At 46.1% G+C, this 20,262-nt stretch overlaps 1 protein-coding gene across 1 annotated transcript; it reads right to left on the minus strand.

Annotated features, from left to right (window-relative positions):
- Positions 1-1,985: 1,985 nt before the first annotated feature.
- On the minus strand, positions 1,986-19,930 carry CHRNA1 (cholinergic receptor nicotinic alpha 1 subunit). The gene is made up of 9 exons (XM_025994006.2): positions 19,810-19,930; positions 14,165-14,310; positions 14,017-14,061; positions 12,216-12,325; positions 9,522-9,717; positions 8,780-9,017; positions 5,669-5,892; positions 4,290-4,529; positions 1,986-3,966 (listed from the first exon to the last, which is right to left on the minus strand). The coding sequence occupies exons 1-9, from the start codon at positions 19,850-19,852 to the stop codon at positions 3,835-3,837; spliced, it is 1,374 nt and encodes a 457-aa protein (XP_025849791.2). The 5' UTR covers positions 19,853-19,930; the 3' UTR covers positions 1,986-3,834.
- Positions 19,931-20,262: the final 332 nt, after the last annotated feature.

Below are 20,262 nucleotides of genomic sequence, written 5' to 3' on the forward strand. Positions count from 1 at the left end.
CAGCGCAGTGGTGACAGTGACAGGATGAGGAGTGGGGGAAAGACCAAGCCACCCAGCTGGGAGGCCGGGGTAAATCAGCAGGCAGGAAAGGGGGGAAGAGCTATGAAGGGGAGCGTTGAGACCGACCTTGGGCTGCCACAGAGGGAGAACATGGGCTGCAGTGAGGACAGACCCAGCAGGGGGGATGGGAAGAAATTAAGGCAATGGCACAGGTGCAGGAGAGACCATGGCTGTGGTGACTGGTATACGCAGGTGGTGGTAGGTGGCAGCATGGGGCGAGTTTGGGGGCAAGAGTCAGAGAACTCAGGCTGTAGGAATAGGAGCATAACCTCCGGCAGCAGTGATCGGAAGGTGGGTGGTGGTGGGGGAAGCCCTTGGCCAGCAGGAAGGAGGTTTAGTTGGAAAACCCGGGCAGCAGAGACTCTCCCTTGGGCAAGGGACAGCCCTGAGTGGTGGGACTGGAGGAATTTGGGTAGAGGTGGAGGGAGAGACCTCAGGTGGCTGCGGCGGCCCAAGAACAGGCGTGGGCCTAGAGCTCAAGTAGCAGCTGTGGGAGAAATGACCTCGAACATGGTGGTTTGAGAGCCAGGGGAAGAAACTGAGGCTTGAAGACAAGACCCGGTTCCTAAGGTGGGGTAGGTTTGGGGGGCAGCGGGCGAGGATGCCTGAGCCCCTCTGCCTGGCGCCACTACCCCCAGGAGGAATACAATGGCCATGTGGTCCCTAGTGGCCGAAGCCAACACTGCCACCTGCCACCCAGCCTCAAAATCGCTCCCTGATGACTCCATCTGATTTGTTTAAATGTTAACATAATTTCTGATTTAAAAAACAACAACAACAACAACAACAACAACACAAAAACAACCTCCCAGTTCTGACACCTAGGGGCAGAAAAAGAGGAGACCTAAAGATCAGAGCTCTGGATAGTTCTGCGTCCACCCTCAGTCTGTAAATGCACCCCCATCAGCACTTACCTGCCTGTGTCACGGTTCCAGGATGCTCCTTACTTCCCAAGAAGGCCTCCTGCTATGCAGACACCCTCATCGACAGAGCTGCACGGGTGGGCACAGGGGGGCCAGGCCCTCAGCAAATGCCTCTCGCCCCTCAGTGGGGAGACAGATCCCAGCACCCCCTGCCTCCCTTCCCATTGTGTCAGTGGTTTTCTGGAGACCAAGCCCACACTAAGGGAAGAGATTCCAAAGATGAAAACCTTTTTTAAAAATTTATTTACTTATTTATTCATGAGAGAAAGAGAGAGGCAGAGACACAGGCAGAGGAAGAAGCAGGCTCCATGCCGGGAGCCCGATGCAGGACTCGATCCCGGGTCTCCAGGATCACGCCCTGGGCCGAAGGCAGACATCCAACCACTGAGCCACCCTGGTGCCCCAGATGAAAGCCTTTGACATGGTGACAGACTGATGGGACATATTTAGTGGCTGATGGAGCTACATGCCGCAGCACTGTGGCATCCACTTAGGCTGGCTCTGCTGGGCCAAGGGGTATGTGCTGGGGAGCTTTGCTTTGTGGGGGAAGAGGGGTTATTTGATGTAACAGACATAGGGCAAGAACAGAGTTTGGAGATCTGGTTTGTTATCACATCACTCTGTGACCTGAGGGAGGTCACTTCCCTAAGACTTTGTTTCCTCATCCTTAAGACAAGGAGAATGGAAGTGACTTTTCAGTTCCTTCTCCAAATCAATAGTCGGTCCTGGGAGACTAGACCAGATTAGGCAAAGAGCAAATTCTTTTTTGGTCATCTGTCTTTTTTTTCTTTTTTAAAGATTTTATTTATTCATGAGAGGGGGGGGGCAGAAACATAGGCAGAGGGAGAAGCAGGCTTCACATGGGGAGCCCCATAGGAAACTCAATCCTAGGATCCCAGGATCATGACCTAAGCCAACGGCAGACACTCAACCACTGAGCCACCCAGGCGTCCCATCTTTTTTGGCGTCTAACTGTGGTAAACATATATATAATGTGACAGGTTTTTACCATTATTTTCATTCTTTATTTTTAATTGTGTCAAAATATGCTTAAAATTTACCATCTTAACCATTTTTAAGTGTACAATTCAGTGGCATTAAGTATATTCACAATGGCATGCAACCATTGCCACTGTCTGTTCCAGAACTTTCCCATCATCCCAATCTGAAATTCTACCCAGTGATCAATAACTCACCCCTCCCCCTAAAACCCTGGCAATCTCTATTCTACTTTCTCTCTCTAGGGATTTGCTTTTTCTAGGTACCCCATTTAAGTGGGATCATGGGATTTGTCCTTTTGCGTCTGGCTTATTTCATCAAGCATGTCTTCAAGGTCGATCCAAATTGTAATATACATCAGAATTTCGTTCCTCTTTAAGGCTGAATTATACTCCATAGTATGTATATACTGCTTTTCCACTGATGGACACTCGGGTTGTTTCTGAAACCTTTTGGTATCATAAATAATGCTGCTGTGAACATTGGCATACAAGGGTGTGTTCAAGTCCCTGCTTTCACTTCTGGTGGGTTATCTCCCTAGGAGAAGAGTTACTGGATCGTATGACAATTCTTTGAGTGTTTTGAGGAACCACCAAACTGTTTTCCCTTGACTTTACTCTAAAACGAAGGCACTGTGCCCTACCATGGGTGTGTGCTTGAGAATTCCTTGGAGAAGCAGCTTGAAGCCACCTGGGTTCTGACAGGCCACCTAGAGCCCAGGGCTACCCCCTTTCCACTTCTGGAGTGAACTATGTTGTGGCTGGGAAGTGGCTATGAAGAAAAATCATTTTCTCTCCTGTTCACTTGTCTGGAATTTTAGAAATGGTGGTGATATGTGCATACATTTCTGATTTCACTGATAGAACTAAAACCCCAAACATGACTGCCTGAGGAATGGGGAGGGGAAAGGCCAGGAGGTTTAACTGGGAAGGCAGAAAGGTGGTTGACACTAAGACTGAAGCTCTCAGAACCCAGAGCAGAGCTACAGGATGGCCTAGGTCAGGTGGGAAGGGGCCACAGGAGCTAGTGAACAGATGAGCTGACCCAACCGTGAGCTGCTTTGAATCCACATTTTGTCTGGTTTCAACTCTCAGTTCTTCCACTTGCTAGCTTGGGCAATGAGCTTCAGCTTCTCAAGTGCAGTTGCCTCACTTATAAAATGGGGACAGCATGAAAAGTCAGGAGGATGGAATAAAACCACATTTGTGAGATGATTCTCACAGTGCCTGGCCCTCACACTCAGTATAGCTCAGGAAACTAGCTGGCTATGTTCCTCAAGTCCTGAGCACCACACTGAGGTGCTGTGTTAGACTGGGAAGCCCTTCCCTCACCTCCCAGTTCTAGAAATCTGCTTTAAAGTTTGGGGTTTTGATGCAGTTTGCATCTTGGTGGCTGTTCTAGAATTTACCTCTTGCCTTTCTAAAGTTTCTCTCTGAATGAAATGCTTTATCTCTTGGGGACTGGCAGATGGGCTTACTTGTAGGTGCAAAACTGACTTTTAAGCAAAGGGTACATTCTTTGCTTTAAAAACTTAAAAAAAAAACATACCAATAGAAAACCTGTTATTCTGGTTATTCTGGGCAAAACTCTTCCAGATGCCTTTGGGAATGAATAGTTCCTGTTAGTGATCTATTTCATTTACTAAAACAGGCTCATTCTCCAGGCAGACAGAGCAGGATTGAAGGAGAAGCAACGTGTAAATACTTGAGGCCATAAACTTATGTAAATATAAGTCATTGGCATTAATCGTAAATACAGAAAATTATATGTCTGGTAAATGAGCTTGTATCAAAGTAGACAGATCTTCCTGTCTTCCCCGCCTTTCTCTGCTCTGTGCGGTGCTCAGCTCTGCTCATCCTTGCTGATTTAATTCAATGAGCCGACCTGCAAACACAGCCAGGGTTCCAATGATACAGACGAGCATGAAGACTCCAAGGAGGATGTGGTCCATCACCATTGCAACGTACTTCCATTCCTCAGCCGCCTGGGAGAGAGAAAAGTGTTAGAATTTCCTAAAGGTGGTCATTCGACACACAGTGTTCATGTTATGCATCGTCTATGGCCCATTCAACTGTAGATCTCAAAGCCCTAGACGTCCCTTGGCTGGCATTGTGATCTTTATTTTCCAAAAGATGGTTCACAATGGGATGGCTCAGCGGCTTAGAGCTAGATGGTCGCTGATGCACATCACAGGTCAGCAGCAGCCTCTTGCATGCCAGCCTACCCATCAAGACAAACCCGCCCATCCGTGGTCAAGTGTTTGATCATCCAAACCTGGAGGTGTGGGTTTCAAACCATAGAACTTACATTATTGGACTCCTGCTCTGACTTCATCGTCTCTGCGATGTATTTGACTCCTTCAATGGCACTTTTTACCTCGGGGTGTTTGATCAGGGGAGAGTGGAAACCCATGGGTGGAGGCCCTGGCTTCCCAGAAATGTCGGAAATGTCAATGTCTTCCGTAAAAATCTTTTTGTCTTGTTTTTCTCTGGATGGTCTTTTCATTGTGGAGAAGAACATGATATTTGGGATAGTGTCGATAAAAACCTAACATAAAAAAGAAATCCATGCATGAGAATTATTGCCAGCAGGGCAAGCAAATATCAGACTCTAACTTTGAATTTAGCAGTGTGACTCTGGACAAGTCATTCGGCTTCTCTGGGCCTTAGCCTCTTTGTCTTTAAAATAAAAGGACTAAAAAAAATAAAAATAAAAATAAAAATAAAAATAATAAAATAAAATAAAATAAAATAAAAGGACTACACGAGATTTTCTCAAAGATTCCTTCAGGCATACCCTGTGGCCTGTCAGATGACTATAGTCAATAGAGATGATTCTGTAATGTGAGCAGTTCGCCACTGGAGAGAGCCTGTGTGCAGCTATTGGACTCCATGAGAAGCCAGTGATGTGTTAGCAGGACAGTATGATTAAAGAAAAGGTCTTCCTGGGTAAAAGAATATATAAGGGTCCGGCCTCCTTCACAGCTACACCGTTTTCTTCTATTTCTTGTTCCTGAAGAAATGCAACATAGGGGTTGCCAGGGGTCCTAAGAGTCTTTATAGATGCAGGGCCTGATTATCTTCCCCACAGGATACGTTGCAAGCAGCAGTGTCTCTGTCAATTCATGACAAAGCTTTTGCATTCCACAGAAAAGACCCTGGATGTTAGCGTCTCTGTGAAGTTTTATTTTAAAAACTGACATATTTGAAATGTTAACACATTTTAAATTTCAATAATGTAAATATTTGAGACCAAGTCCCTTACTCAAACTCACTCTTTGACAATTTCTTGTCAAGCACTCCCTCCATCTCTAGCCCTTATTCTATTCTCGGCAGATGACTTTCCCCACAAAATATAAGCAGTCTGTTCAGAGATTGGAAGACATACGAACAGAAATCTCAAGAATTTCACAGCATCTGAAGAAAAAGTGATTTATTCACGTTCCCTCATCGAAGAGATTATTTAAGCTTGAATTTGAAGGGGGCTGGTAATTCTGTTTTTCTTCTGTGTCTGGAGAGATTACATGAGTTATTTATCCCTAGAAAGAGGCTAAAGGAAGTTCCTTCCAGAAATCCCCTAAAAATCCCCAGAAAGGACTCTCAGGTCCTAAGTACCCACGAGTGTTAGCCAGAATTCCACCGGCCGCGTTCTGGAGGGCGAGACTTTGCAGGGCCTCGCTCACTCACCTTGCGTACCCAGTCGGGCATGACGTGGGTGCTGGGGGAGCGGTGGTGTGTGTTGATGACGATGACGGTGATGATGATGGACGCGATGACAAACACCATGGTGAACAGCATGTACTTCCCAATCAAGGGCACGGCGCTGGAGGTGGAAGGGATCAGCTCCACGATGACCAGGAGGAACACGGTTAGAGACAGCAGGACAGAGATGCTTAGAGTCATCTTCTCTCCTGGACAAAATGAGGAAGAGGTACAAGCGTGCGTTTGTTATGGGCTGACTCATGGGCTGAATCGTCGTACCCTTCAGTTTTATCTGTGGAAGCCCTCAGTCTCAGCACCGTGACTACATTTGGAGACGAGGCCTTTAAAGAGGTTATTAAGTCAAAATGAGCTCGTTAGGGAGGGCCCTCATCCAGTAAGACTGGTGTCCTTCTAGGAAGAAGAGATTAGGACACAGACACACACGGAGGAAAGACCAGGTGAAGACACAGGGAGAAGGCAGCCATCTGCAGGCCAAGGAGAGAAGCCTCAGAGGAAGCCAAACCTGCAGACGTCTTGACTTCCAGAACTGTGTGGAAATAGATTCCTGTTGCCTAAGCCACCCAGTCGGGGTACTGTGTTATGGCAGCTCTAGCAAACTCATGTACCACAGAACCCAAGGGTGAGAGCAATGTGGCCCACATGATGCTGGGGAAATCTCTTAAGCAGAATTTGGTCCTATGAGACCGTAAGGACCGTTAAGTGTGCTGACAATGGCAAGTGGCAGGCGTTTCTCATTAGAGGCTGCCCAGCAGTTAGTGATCTACCCTTGATATTCCAGAATTCTGTTGCTTGGAAGAACTCAGGAACCAAGTGCACCAAGCTGAGTGACAAGCTAGACTCCAGGTGGTAGTTTTTCCATATACAGCAGAATGTCATAAACCTTCCAAAACTGAACCTGACCTACTTGGTACCCACCAGTGGATGGGCGACCCAGAAGTAGGCGTGTCATTTTGTCGTTAGGAAAGGAAGGTACAGGATCAAAACCAATGAACTACTTAGTTTTTCAAATTCATCTAAGAGGGTAATTTGGGATTTCCCTGCCCCAAGATATTTTCACCAGGCCGTATACTTTCAGGGGAACAACTCCCTCTTGAGTTGTTGGTAGAGTCTTGGTGTGGCAAGCAAAGAAGGAGGGGCTAAATGGCACTGGAGTATTTTTGTGGGGACTGACCACCTTAGATGCAGTTGTTGTTGCTGTTGTTAAAGATTTTATTTATTTATTCATGAGAGACACAGAGAGGCAGACACACAAGCAGAGGGAGAAGGCTCCCTGCAGGGAGCCCGATGTGGGACTCGATCCCAGGACTCCGGGATCATGACCTGAGCCAAAGGCAGACACTCAACCACTGAGCCACCCAGGTGCCCCATTAAAGAGACTTTGGAAGGGACTTTCCTGGGGCTGATCTTGCCGTTCACTTTGGGAAACCCTTGGGTTGCCCTATTCTCCTCCCATACTGGATGCTTCCAGATGCTAGGAGTATCTACAGGATACAGAGTGGATGCAAACAAGAAATAATCAATTCTACCCAGTGAAGAGAAGTCTACCTAGTGGGTAGGAAAGTTTTTAAAAGTGAAAAAAAAAAGGGCAGAATTATAAATATGAAATAGTGATCAAGTTATACCAAATTTCTCAATTAATAATAATTTATCAAGCATTCCCACTGTTCTAAATGCTTTCCAAGCCTAAATCATTTCACATTTACAGAAACTCTGATTGGTTTCCATATTACCCTGCCTGGCATTTTATCCCTTCACTTTAAGAAGCTTCATTTGATTAGAAAGTCAAAAAACAAAGATTGTGTTTGTGATCATTTGTTTAAAAATAAATACAGTTGTAAGTACAACATGCATTCTGTGGGGCAAATTCTTTTTTTTTTTAAGATTGTATTTATTTATTTAAGTAATCTTTATATCCAATATGGGGCTTGAACTCACAACCCTGAGATCGAGAATTGCATGTTTTACTGATTGAGCCAGATGGGCACCCCTTGTTGGGCAAATTCTCTCTTATTCTCTACTGTGGCCCTGCCACATAATAATTGTTCAGCAAATATGTTGAATGAGTGAGCGCATATGAATCTTTTTTCCTTTTTCCTTGTTAGAAAGTTGGACTTGGGGGACACCTGGGTGGCTCAGCAGTTGAACACCTGCCTTCAGCCCAGGGCCTGATCTTGGAGTCCTGGGATCGAGTCTCGCATTGGGCTCCCTGCATGGAGCCTGCTTCTCCCTCTGCCTGTGTCTCTGCCTCTTTCTCTCTGTATATCTCATGAATAAATAAATAAAATCTATAAAAAAAATAAAAGTTGGGCTTGTGTCTGTGTGTTTATCATTTTGATATAATTGTTACCTGTCATAAGTTTGATGACTGTTGGGACCACCTTTCTTTGTCCCTACTTGTCTGCCCTAAATTGTTTATGAGCAGTGCCTTCAAGCAGGCACTCGTGCCCCCTTTTTTCCCTTTGCTGTGGATTGTTGGTCTTTGAGGAAATTATGTCACAGTGTGATTACCCGGTAGGAGGTAGGGAAGTTGCCCAGGCTGATATGTGAGAGAGAATTGCCACTTGGGAAGTATGGTCTCATGGATAAAGATTCTGCCATCTGGAAAACAGACACGCAGAAGCTATTTTCAAGTGTCAAGCAGTGGGCAAAAAAGGCCAGACTTGGATTCACCAGCATATAGCAAGTGGTGCCATAGGGGGAGTGACCTGTGACCCAGGCCTTACCCGGCACGTTTCTGGGCACACCGTAAGTACTCAGCAAGTAAGTACTGGTGGTTATGCATTTTAACTTGACTGCGCTGTGTGTGTGCGCCTCCAGGGTCACGTCCACCTGTGCCCGCCCCGTAGACTGCTCCAGCTGCGAGCGCTACCCACGGTGACTCGCCACTGAAAGTGGCCACTCAGGAAGTGCGTCTTCCCAGTCGTGATGATTTGGGCCTGTCCGCCTGTATTTGTTTATTAGCGCATGATTATTTATGGCTTCCCCCAAAACAACAGCATGGGATGTGCCAGTGGCAACAGCAGAGTCTACACCCCAGCGGGATCCACAAATAGCGGCCACAGCATCTACACCCACCTGAGTCCGTAGGGAGGTAGAACACCAGGCCGGTTAAGAAGGAGAAGAGCAGGCAGGGAATGATGACGTTGACGATGAAGTAGAGGGGCAGGCGCTGCATGACGAAGTGGTAGGTGATGTCCAGGTAGGGGGTGGAGGGGCAGCAGGCATAAAACACCCAGTGCTTCCAGCCCCGGGACTCCTTGATCACCCACTCTCCACTTTCCATGAAGTTGCTCAGGTCGGGCTGGTCGCTTTCCTGAGAAGATGAAATGAAACTTTGAAAAGCTGTGTCACCCTGAGGAGGGCTGGGTTTCACTCTCAGCTGCACTAGACAACGGAGTCCAGTGCCGTCACATACCCAGGAAGAAACCCAGGAGGATCTCTTCCAATTTTGGGTCTTAGAGCCTTTTCCTATAAGATAAGAGGAGTTTGGACTACTGGGATCCTCCACGTTGACTGCACATTCAAGTCACGTGGGAGCTTGACAACATCTCCGTGCTTTAGTCCCACCCCAGACTGATGAAGCCAAAATTCCTGGGACCGAGCCGGGGCATAGGAATTTCTGTAAGCTCCCGGGTGTACCCATGCACACCCATCAATTGAGAACTGCTGAATTAAAAAAAAAAAAAAGAACCGCTGAATTAGATGATCCCCAAAGTTCTAACTGGTGCTGAGAGCCTGCGACTCTGGAGGGGCAGAGTTGGACACCTGGATTACGCTTCTCCCGCATCCAGCCTCATCAAGTGAGGTTGGCGCCTACCGGGTTGATGGCCACCACCGAGCCGTCATAGGTCCAGGTGCCCAGCTTCATGCTGCAGTTCTGTTCGTCAAAGGGAAAGTGGGTGACAATGATCTCACAGTAGCTTTTGAAGATGGCCGGAGGTGTCCATGTGATGTGGCCCGTGTAGTCCAGGAGCACTTTGGTGAACTTGACAATGGCAAAGTCACCATCTGCACTGCAATTGGGATCAAAGAGGAACATGACTCTAAGTGACGGATGAGCCTTCAGTTCTGCTTGGGGATGTTAGCAGGAGACAGCTGTTAATTATTCAGGTGCTAATTATAGATGCTTTCATTCGTGCAGTGTCACTTTTTATTCATGGCAGCATTTCCCAAATTTGTCTGATAATCACTGGGGTGTTTGTTTAAAATATAGTTTTCTGAGCACCATCTAAGCACTAAATTGGAATATCTGGGGGAGAACCTGGGAAGCTACAGTTTTAAAGAAATAACAGGTAACACTATATACCAGATGTGTTTTTCCCAGTTCTCAGTAGTATTTGTAGTGTTGATCTCCATCTATCCCTTCCCCAATATACTTGGAAAGTTAATTGGGAAAGAAAACCAGGAATTTTGAATAAAAACACGTCCATTGGCTCATGACTATGGTAAAGAGATAAAGAAGGGTTCTGTTTTCTTTTTCAGAAATATCTAGAACTCAGGGTGGAGACACAAACTCAGATGCCTCCAGGGCCAGGCAGCTGAGGAAGGCGTGAGGGGTGAGGGGTGAGGGGAGAGCCTTCTCTCCTCTCAGGAGGGCACCACTCAGCTTTGCGGTAGTGTCCTCTTGTGAGTGAAGGCCTAATACTGCCAGATACTTGGTTTCTTCCTCGGAAGCTGGAAATCTAGATTTTTTAAAAATCCAAAATATCCATGTTTGTGAATAGGGATTTTTCTAGAGAGACAAAACTCCAGAGTTTAATGTGATATTTTTCAATTATCAGATGTTGGCACTAAGTTTCATTTTAAAAATCCACCATAGGGATCCCTGGGGGTCGCAGCGGTTTAGCGCCTGCCTTTGGCCCAGGGCACAATCCTGGAGACCCGGGATCAAATCCCACGTCGGGCTCCCGGTGCATGGAGCCTGCTTCTCCCTCTGCCTATGTCTCTGCCTCTGTCTCTCTCTCTCTCTCTGTGACTATCATAAATAAATTTTAAAAATTTTTTTAAAAAGTCCACCATAGTAGAAGGGCACCTGGGTGGCTCAGTCAGTTAAGCACTGCCTTTGGCTCAGGTCATGACCCTAGGATCCTGGGATCGAGCCCCATGTGTTTGGGCTCCCCATTCAGCAAGGAGCCTGCTTCTCCCTCTCCTTCTGACCACCCCTGCCCTGCTTGTGCGCTCTCCCTCTCTCGCTCTCAAATAAATAAAATCTTTTTCTAATTTAAAAATAAATAAATAATCTACCGTGGTAGATAATATAAAATAATAAGCCACTTGTGCAGGCCATATTTGGTGGGCAGTCCACTTGACTCCAAACAGCCTGTGTCTTGGAGCCTTGGCCAAAGGTATTAGAATAGATGCTGAACAGGTGGGTGGGGTCTGCCCTGGGGGACTTTCAGGGACATATGGCATATATCGGTGCCTCACTTCATAATTCAAGAGATTTTCTTCCCACTGATTTTTCCCTGGGACAGAGGTGAGGCTCTATCCAAAAAACTGGTTTTGAACCCTCTCAAAAGAGCCCCAAAGAGCAGAGGGCCACAGGATCATCTAGATCTGCCTCTATAAGCAAGCAAAACACGGTTCTCTCCACACCAGGGTGTTTCTAAGGGAGCTTGTCAAGAGGACCTGAGGATTTTAATTGCTTCTCTTAGATTCTTACTGAAAGAGAAACTTAACACAAGACACTCTGCTCTCTCAGCGTATTTGTCCAAAAAGGTTACACAAATGATTGGATAATTTGACTCAAGCTTGAATCGCAGGTATGATTGGGAAATATGTAGTAGAAAGTCAGTGTAGGAGGGGCGGTCTTAAAGGGTGTCATTTCCATTCCCAAGCCCTTGCGGCCCTCCCTGGTCATTCTGCTAGAAGGCGCAGCCTGCTTGGACCGACCGACACCCGCTGCAGAATGTCAGACTGCAAATCCTCTAGGCCGACGGCCGACGCTCCTCCCTGGGAAGGATGCTCTTTGAAATGAACATTCCCTGACAAATGAAGGGCGTATGATAATGAACCTGTCATTAAACCAGAGTGTCTTGAATCACATTATAATTTCACAACATGCAGTCTGTCACGGAGCCCAGTGGATGGGCTACGCAGGCATCCCGGGCCATCAGCAGCACACGATGTCTTGGGATGCCGTGAGGCTGTGATGGATAACAACCCCGGGAGGTTCAGACCTATTGGTAGGAAGGACATTTAATTCCAAGGAACTCAATTATATGAATTTGGGTTCCTTGGATAGTTGCCATACACCCTTCAGGAGCTCTCGGGGATTAAATGCCCCCCACCCCACAGCCCCGATTCAATTTGGCTCTGATAATTGTTTCTATTCATAACACGAGACACCATATGGCACCCCTAGCATGTCAACTTGGCTCTTGGTTTTTAAGGGTTATTTAATGTGAACGCTGGTGAGAAGCATACTGAGAGCGGCAGCCCTTCCGATAGGGCACTTGGGCTCCACCTGCCCCAGGAATGTCGCCCTCCGCAGCCTGTCTGCTTTGCTTACTTGTTATAGAGAACGAGGTCTGGGCGCCAGATCTTTTCCGAGGGAATGTGAATTTTTTTCACGCCACCATAGTCCTCTGGATTCCATTTTAGGTTGTAATCCACCCATTGCTAGAAATGAAGATATTTCACTAATAAAAAGAGCTTAAAAAACATTAAAAAAAAAATCCTAAGGTTATCAAGGGGCACCTGGGTGGCTCAGTCAGTTGGGTGTCCGACTTTTGATTTTGGTTCACATCATGATGGGATGTAGCCCTGGGTTGGCGCAGAGTCTGCTTGAGACTCTTTCTCCCTCTTGCTCTGCCCCTCCTCCCTGCTCTCGCTCGCTCGCTCACTCTCACTCTCTCTCTAAGATACATAAAACTTTCAGAAATAAATAAAATCTAAGGTTATCAAGAGTTCTGATGGGTATGATAGTTCAGATATTGACAAAAATTGTGCTCTAGTAAAAAAGATTTGATTCAGAATTCAGCTTAACTAAAGCTTTACTTTAATAAATGATAACAGCCAACACTCCTATAGTACTGACTCCATGCAGGCACTGTTCTGAACATTTTACATATATTCATGATTTAGTCTTCACAACAATCCTATGAGAGAAGAGTGATTATTGACCCCATTTTACAGATGGGGAAACAAAGTACCCCAGGTTATGCCCCTGGGTAGTGGCACATCTTACCATGTCACACTACCCACCACTGCCCATAGGAGAATGACCCTATTGTGAACATTTCCCTCAAGGAGGCAACGTCATCTTTTAAAAATATTCTATTTTCTGGCAGCCCTGGTGGCTCAGTGGTTTAGCATCGCCTTCAGCCCAGGGTGTGATCCTAGAGACCCAGGATCGAGTCCCACGTCGGGCTCCCTGCATGGAGCCTGCTTCTCCCTCTGCCTGTGTCTCTGCCTCTCTCTGTGTGTTTGTCATAAATGAATAAAAAATCTTTTAAAAAAATTCTGTGTTCTCCTACATTATAAAAATAATGTGTGTCCAGTGCAGCACATTCAGATGACACAAGGTCACGAACTAAACCGTCTCCCCCCAAATTTGTATGTTGAAGTCTTAATCCCCAGGACCTCAGAATATAACTTTACTTGGAGATAGGGTCTTGATCAAGGTAATTAGGTTAAAATTAGGTCATTGAGGGACACCTGGGTGGCTCAGTGGTTGAGAGTCTGCCTTTGGCTCAGGGCATGATCCTGGAGTCTCGGGATCGAGTCCCACGTCGGGCTCCCTGCATGGAGCCTGCTTCTCCCTCTGCCTGTGTCTCTGCCTCTCTCTCTCTCTGTCTCTCATGAATAAATAAGTAAAATCTTTAAAAAAAACATTAGGTCATTGAGGTAGGCCCTCATCCAACATGAGTCATGTCCCTAAAGAAGGTGACATTTGAAGACACACACATTCAGGAAGAATGCCATGCGAACGTGACTTTGGCCAACTATATGCAAAGAAGGAAAGCCTGCAGCAGATTCCCCCTCACAACCCTCAGAAGGAACCAGTCCTGCCAGTACCTTGATTCTGGACTTCTGGCCCCAAGAAGTGCAAGAAGATACATTTCTTTATCTGTGGCTTTGTTTGCGGTAGCCTAGCGAACTAACATGCACAAAGCACAAAGTAAAAAAAAAAAACACACACACACACACACACAGGTACCAGCAAATATGACCCATAATCCCATGACACGGAAATATTTACTTCCATCATGTTGGTATGCATCCCCGTTACCCAGATTGATCCCCTCTGGGCCCAGGTTACATTCCAGACTGAATACAGATGACATCAACGCACTTATCTAGCTGTATACCTGTTTCAGCCGCACATTGGTTGTCACAATCTGATTGACTTCATCCTGAAAAAAAGATAAGACCCCATCTTTAGGGGTAAGGAGGGGAGCAGAGGGGAGGGTGCTCTAGGGTGAGAGGCGTGGGGAGCCCCGAGGGCTGCTGTCTCACCACGTTGATGAGCTGTATCAGCTGCAGGCCCACGGTGACCTCCACAGCCTGGCGGTGGTCTTCCACTGGCCGAACCACACTGTTGTAATCTTCAAATAGCTTTGCCACCAGGCGGGTCTCATGTTCAGAGCCCACGACGACGCCAGCTGGGACAGCAAACGACACACATGCTGTCAGATTCCGCTCCCCACCCTCCACAAACCCTGACATGAGTAATGGAGGCGTGACCAGCTAATGGAAGGCACGCAGGCCCCCGTGTTGAAGGGCTCCCAGTGCAGCTTTTCTGGTTCTAAGTTCCTTTCCAGTCGCAGCTGCTGGTGTGGTCCCTTCCCAGTGGGTGTGCCAGATTATCATGACACTTGTGCTTTGAACAGATGACATTCCTTAATACACCTGCTGGTGGAATCAGGTTTGCTCGGTGCACACACACAAGGAGAAGAGTCCACACAAAAGCCAGTCTCCGTATTTCAGAGTCTAGTCTTGGGGTAATGAAATCTCCGGTTGGCTGGCCTCAGCTCTCACAATGCTCTGAACAGCCAAAAATTGATGCCGGTTCATACCCACTAGGATGGCAAGAATTCACAAAATCAAAAAACACTAAATATTGGTGAGATTCTGGGGCCCTCGTGTGTTGCTGGTGAGAATGTGAAACGGTGCAGCCGCTGGGGGAGACAGGTTGGCACACGGCTTCCATGCGGAGTGACCATCTGACCTAGCGATCCCACTCCCAGGAATATCCCCCAAAGGACTGTCCACACGGAAACTTGTTCACCCGTGTTCACGGAAGCACTATCCGTGAGAGGTAAAAAAGATCGAGACGATCCGAATGTCCATCAGCAGATAATGGATGGGCAAATTGTGGCATATCCGTGCAGTGGGTATTACCCATAAAAATGAATGAAGTTTTGATTTATGCTACAATGTGGATGAGCCCTGAGAACATATGCCAAGTGGGAGAAATCAAACACAAAGGGGCACATATTGTAGGATTACACTTCTATGAAATAGTCAGAATAGGTAAATCCATAGAGATAGCAGATTAGTCGTTAGCAGGGACTGAGGGAACAGGGAGGGGGGTAACTGTTACTGGGTACATGGGTACAGGGTTTCCTTTTGGGCTGATGAAAATGTTCTGGAATTAGATAGCAGTGATGGTCGCATAACATTGTGAATGTACTTAATGCCACTGAATCATACACTTTAAAATGGTAATTTAGGGATGCCCGGGTGGCTCAGCGGTTGAGTGTCTGCCTTCGGCTCAAGGCATGATCCCAGGGTCCTTGGATCGAGTCCCATATTAGGCTCCCTAAATGGAACCTGCTTCTCCCTCTGTCTATGTCTCTGCCTCTCTCTCTCTCTCTCTCTCTGTGTGCCTCTTGTGAATAAATAAATCTTTTTAAAAATGGTGGTTTTACATAACGTATATTTTACCACGGCAAATTCGATATACTGTGTATTTTTCTGTAATTAAAAAAATAAAGTTACTGCTGGTGAGTATACATCCATGTTAAGTGAGCATAGAGTAAAAACCGTGTGCTTTTCTGACCTGGATCTGGGGCTACTATCTGGAGCATGAGTGACTCCTAGGACTCTTTACTGCATTTCCCTTCAGGATGGTGAGCAATGTCACCTACTCCTCTTAGACCCCACCGCCCTTTTATGTCTAGTGTTACATGGTTCTCATCAGCCTCTGGTGAGGCAGGCACACCTGCATTCTCACCTGAGATCTGAGAGGCTGGAAGACGTCTCCAAGGTCCGTGGCTAGGGCAGAGCTTGGAGGGAGCCCTGTCCTTTCGCTCTGTGCTCCTGCACTAACTCGAGATACCAAGAGTGTGTTGTGGGCTGTCCTGGAAACTGCACAACTGCGCCTAGCATTATTCCCATGAGAAAAAGCGTTCCAAATTCCAACAAATGCCTTATGAAGGATCTTTGTAACTCAAGCCTTACGCGGATTGGGGATTGCCTGTTCGGGGTTAGGAGAGGAAGCAGACACACGATCCAGTTGCCCTAATGCATGTAACCAGATCTCCCCTTTCCGCAGGTTATTGCTGAAGCCACCATACCTTCTCCTCCAGCCAAGACAACTTTAAAAATGGAATGAGTGAGATGCTTTCCTTTTTTCCCCTGTAGTGTGAGTCTGTTGCCTCTAAGACAGGTTATTATTTTTCTCCTTGAATCCTAAGTGTGAGAGTTGGTCAACAAAATAAGTAAAAAGTATTTACTTTTCCTGTTTTTATTAATTAAGGAAAATAATTAGCATATCCAACTTAACGTAGCAGACGCTCTTCTGTGTGCTTTATATGTACTATTTTCAATCCTCATAACTGGGTGGGGTAGGTACTGTTCTTGTCCTCACTTTGCAGAGGAGGAAATTGGCCCATAGAGAGGTTGAGTGAGTTGTCCAGATTTCATAAATGGTGGAGCCAGGATTCAAGCCCAGAGCCCTTGCTCTCAGCCGCTATTTCTCATCCAGAACTTTGGATCATCTTGAAGTTACCAGTTTTGTGCAATGAGTTGAAACATTTTCATACTCACAAAGAACTGTGTATTTTGTTGGTCGAGCTTCACTGATGGCCCTGTATGTGTATTATTCTATGGAATCCTTATAATAATTCTACAAGATAAGTCTTTACCGCTAGTTTTCAAGTGAGAAAACTGATATTTGGACAGTTGCTTGTGTTCATGGTTCCCAGCTATTTGGAGGTGGGACTCTAAATGCGGGCAGTCTGACCCCAGGTCTGTGCTCTTTCCTACCTCCCTCAAGATAAATGTATCATTTCCATCTGGATTTTTGAGGCTTTCAGTATTTAGATGTCTCCATTATGACCTTCTGGGACTCTATGTATGGAATCCCTGACCTAACCTACCTCATTTCTAGTTTCCCAAACCTTTTGAACCCAAAAGCATCCACGTGCAGCACTCACTCATAACATCTCGCCCAAACCACCTGCATTTGATGATACTTCAAGGGGCCATGTTGTTCAAAGATCCAGTTTTTGCTGTCACCCTATTGAGCCCCTGAGACAGGGCAATCCTCTGTCCTCCACACCTGTCCGCCCTAGGCCCTTCCTGGCACAGGGTGGGGGGCAGGGTACTGGCCTGGGTCACCAAGTGCCTTGGCCACTGAGTTTGAAACTATTGCTTTGACACTGCCTGGGCTGCTTATTTTTAAGTAACTGTTTATTTCCTGTTAACAGGAAGAACATACTAGAGAGCATCAGATAGAGCAGATGGCCCACACTATGAAGCAGGGAAACTGTGCAGGCCAACTCTGGTCCACCAGGGAGAAGGGGAGGACTGGGGAGACAGGCCTGGCCAGCATTCTAACGACATTCACGTCTTCTCTCTCAGGCTCACTAATAGCAAGGAACCTTCCTCCTTCCTTAAGGCATTTCTAAGGAATTTCTGGAGAAGTCTCCAGTCTCCATTTCTTAGATTGGATTCATTGGTGGTGTTTGGGTTTTTTTTTTTGCTTTGTTTTTGTTTTCTTCCTCTTTGTGGGAGGAAAAAGGAAAAAGGGCAGACTGAGAGAAAACATACAGGACTTGAAGTCAGAATTCTTTGATTCTGTCCTCAGCTCCAATGTGGTCTGGAAAGTTGGACCAGTTCTCCGTGGAGTTAATGAATCACAGTAAATACCTTCTTAAAGACAGGGTGTAAACTGATAAACGTACAAACAAATAAATAATGTCAAAGTCTTTCTTTTCAGCGAGATCATATGGGTAATCTTGATTCAGTTGGTGGTAACGTTAATTCACTCATCGAGCATTTATTGAGCTTTTACTGTATACAAAGCATTGCTTTAAGAGCTTTGAGATATTCAGAGGTGAATCTGATATGGATCCTGTCTTTCTACCCCATGGAAATTGACATTTGTCATTTACATAAATAGCTAGGAACAAGCTGGAAAGTAATATGGCAGTGCGATCTTTAGGATTCCAGAGATGGAAGAGAAGAAAAGGTTGTAATGAAAGGTGGTGTGTGAGTAGAACAGAGGTCATTATATGGTAAGCTAGCATAAGAAAAAGTGTCCTTGATGTGAATGAGAATTTTGACCACAAAGAACTGATTCTAACTAGGGGAACCCAGCCACAGTTTCACAGTGTTCTTTCTGTACCATACTGGTTCGATTTGCACTTTTATGGAGGAACAGCCTGCTGGATTGGGCAAAAGGAATTCTGAAATGTTTACCAGTCACTTTGGGTCATTCTTACCTCAACCTGGTGCTGTATCTCTTGCTACTTTTGGCAATTCCAGGCTGTTTTCTGACTAGGCACGTAATAAACCGAGTCTCCCACTGATCACATTCCACCATTTATAAACTAAGTAACCTCGGGCAGGTCATGTCTTTCAGCCTCGGTTTCTCTGTAATAACAAAGTTGTGCGACTGCCTCATCTAGCTCAAAATTTCTGTGATCCTCTATGTGAATTGATTCCAGGAAACTCTAGGTTTGATCTAGATATATCTCACACACCTATTTAGATAGGTAAATATGCATTTTCCAGAAGTCTTTGGTGTCCTAAGAGATTGCTTAAGGATTTTTATGTGCAAGCATATCGCTGAAGAATTCTCATTGAGTGTAATGTCTGCAGGTGCATGTGTATGTAGACACACACGTGCATGTGCTCACACACGCATGCATACACACACGTAGACACACACGCATTCTTGCACACACACTACCACCATCAGGCCAGTTTGGGTTGGCTCAAGTCCAAATCCCACAAGCTGTAATTTATCTGAGCTTAGATTATTTCCCTGAACTCTACCCTTGAAAAACATCAATAATAAAGCTCTTTACCTTTTTCGCCCAGAAGGCCTGTGTTTGTGTCAGAGCAATATTAGAGAAGAGAAATCACAGAATGTCAGCCGCCTTGTTTCTCAGGTGGGATGATATCACCAGTAAACTTTTATATGAAGCAATCAGCAAACATCTCCTACTTCCCCCTACCGGAAGTTTGGGATTAAGGATTGCATTTCAGCTGCTGTGTTGTGACACATTCCAGAGGGGAATGCAGGTCAAGGGCTGTGCAAGGTTTTATAGTTTCAATTCAAACCCAAACCCACATGGAGTAAAACAGTAGGCAGAAGTGCATTCATACGAACTTTTTTTTTAAGCTTCAGAAGTTAAAAAAAAAAAAAAAGACCAAATATTTAATCTCTTATGGAAAGAGTTTAGTTGCAATTATTCATAGGTTTCTCTCTCTGGCACATGTAGCTGTCAATCAGTCCTCTTCATGATCAGAAATCTCCCAGAGCAGCAAAAGGACTTGTTCACCATATTGTCTGTAATTAAAAGATGCCACTCTGAGTCCCTATAGTTGTTCAAATATGAAAACCGCTCTGGGAGGGTGGAAGGGGTGCTGAGTCTGATCAGCTGGGTGAGTCGATGCCAGACACTGATGGAGGGAGAGATCTTCATGTCCACTTTATAGACTTTGACCTGGCAGCTCCTATTTTAACGGGATAACACCAACTAGCAATCTTTATCCACAAACTGAATCAAGCCAGCAGGAGTGAAAAACTGACAGAGGAGCCTCGGGCTGATACAGCCCTGCCATTCTGTGTTCCCATCAAAGAAGCAAGAAACTGGCCTGGGGACTTCTGATGCTTCACTGGAGAGCCCCTCAGCCCTGGCACTTACCTGAGCAGAGCCCAAGGAGCAGGAGAAGCGGCCAGGGCTCCATGGGCCGTGGACGCCGGTGTGGACTGGGGTCAGAGCGGTGGCTTGTGCTGCTCGCAGGCACTCTCTGGCTGGAAGCTTGGCTGCTGGAGGGTTTGGAAAGTGAGTCGACTCAGTGGAGCTATTGTTTTACACCACCTGTTTGTGGCAGTGACAGCTGGGCTGCCCAGGGCCTTGGAGCCCGGGGAGTTGCTGAGGGCTAACAGTGTTACAGGGTGCCTCACTTTACATGATTGCTATACCCTTGACGCGTTGAGTGTGAACCGCATTGTGTTTTAAATGCACCATGAGTTAGATTTAATAATAAAAAAAAAAAAAAAAAACCAAACCTATAGTAGGGAATGGATTGCTTTAAATAGTGAGCAACCCCCTCTGTTTTTGTATAAACCAGACCCTCATCTATGTGGAATGATT

The sequence above is a fragment of the Vulpes vulpes genome, chromosome 3, assembly GCF_048418805.1.
Source record: "Vulpes vulpes isolate BD-2025 chromosome 3, VulVul3, whole genome shotgun sequence".
NCBI lineage: Eukaryota > Metazoa > Chordata > Mammalia > Carnivora > Canidae > Vulpes > Vulpes vulpes.

Excerpts from the sequence above, each read along its gene's own strand:
- CHRNA1 (XM_025994006.2), bottom strand. The coding sequence starts at position 19,852 with ATGGAGCCCTGGCCGCTTCTCCTGCTCCTTGGGCTCTGCTCAG. Across the intron at positions 12,326-14,016 it reads CCAATGTGCGGCTGAAACAG|CAATGGGTGGATTACAACCT; the intron begins GTATACAGCTAG and ends CTTCATTTCTAG. Across the intron at positions 9,718-12,215 it reads GACCTCGTTCTCTATAACAA|TGCAGATGGTGACTTTGCCA; the intron begins GTAAGCAAAGCA and ends TCCCAATTGCAG.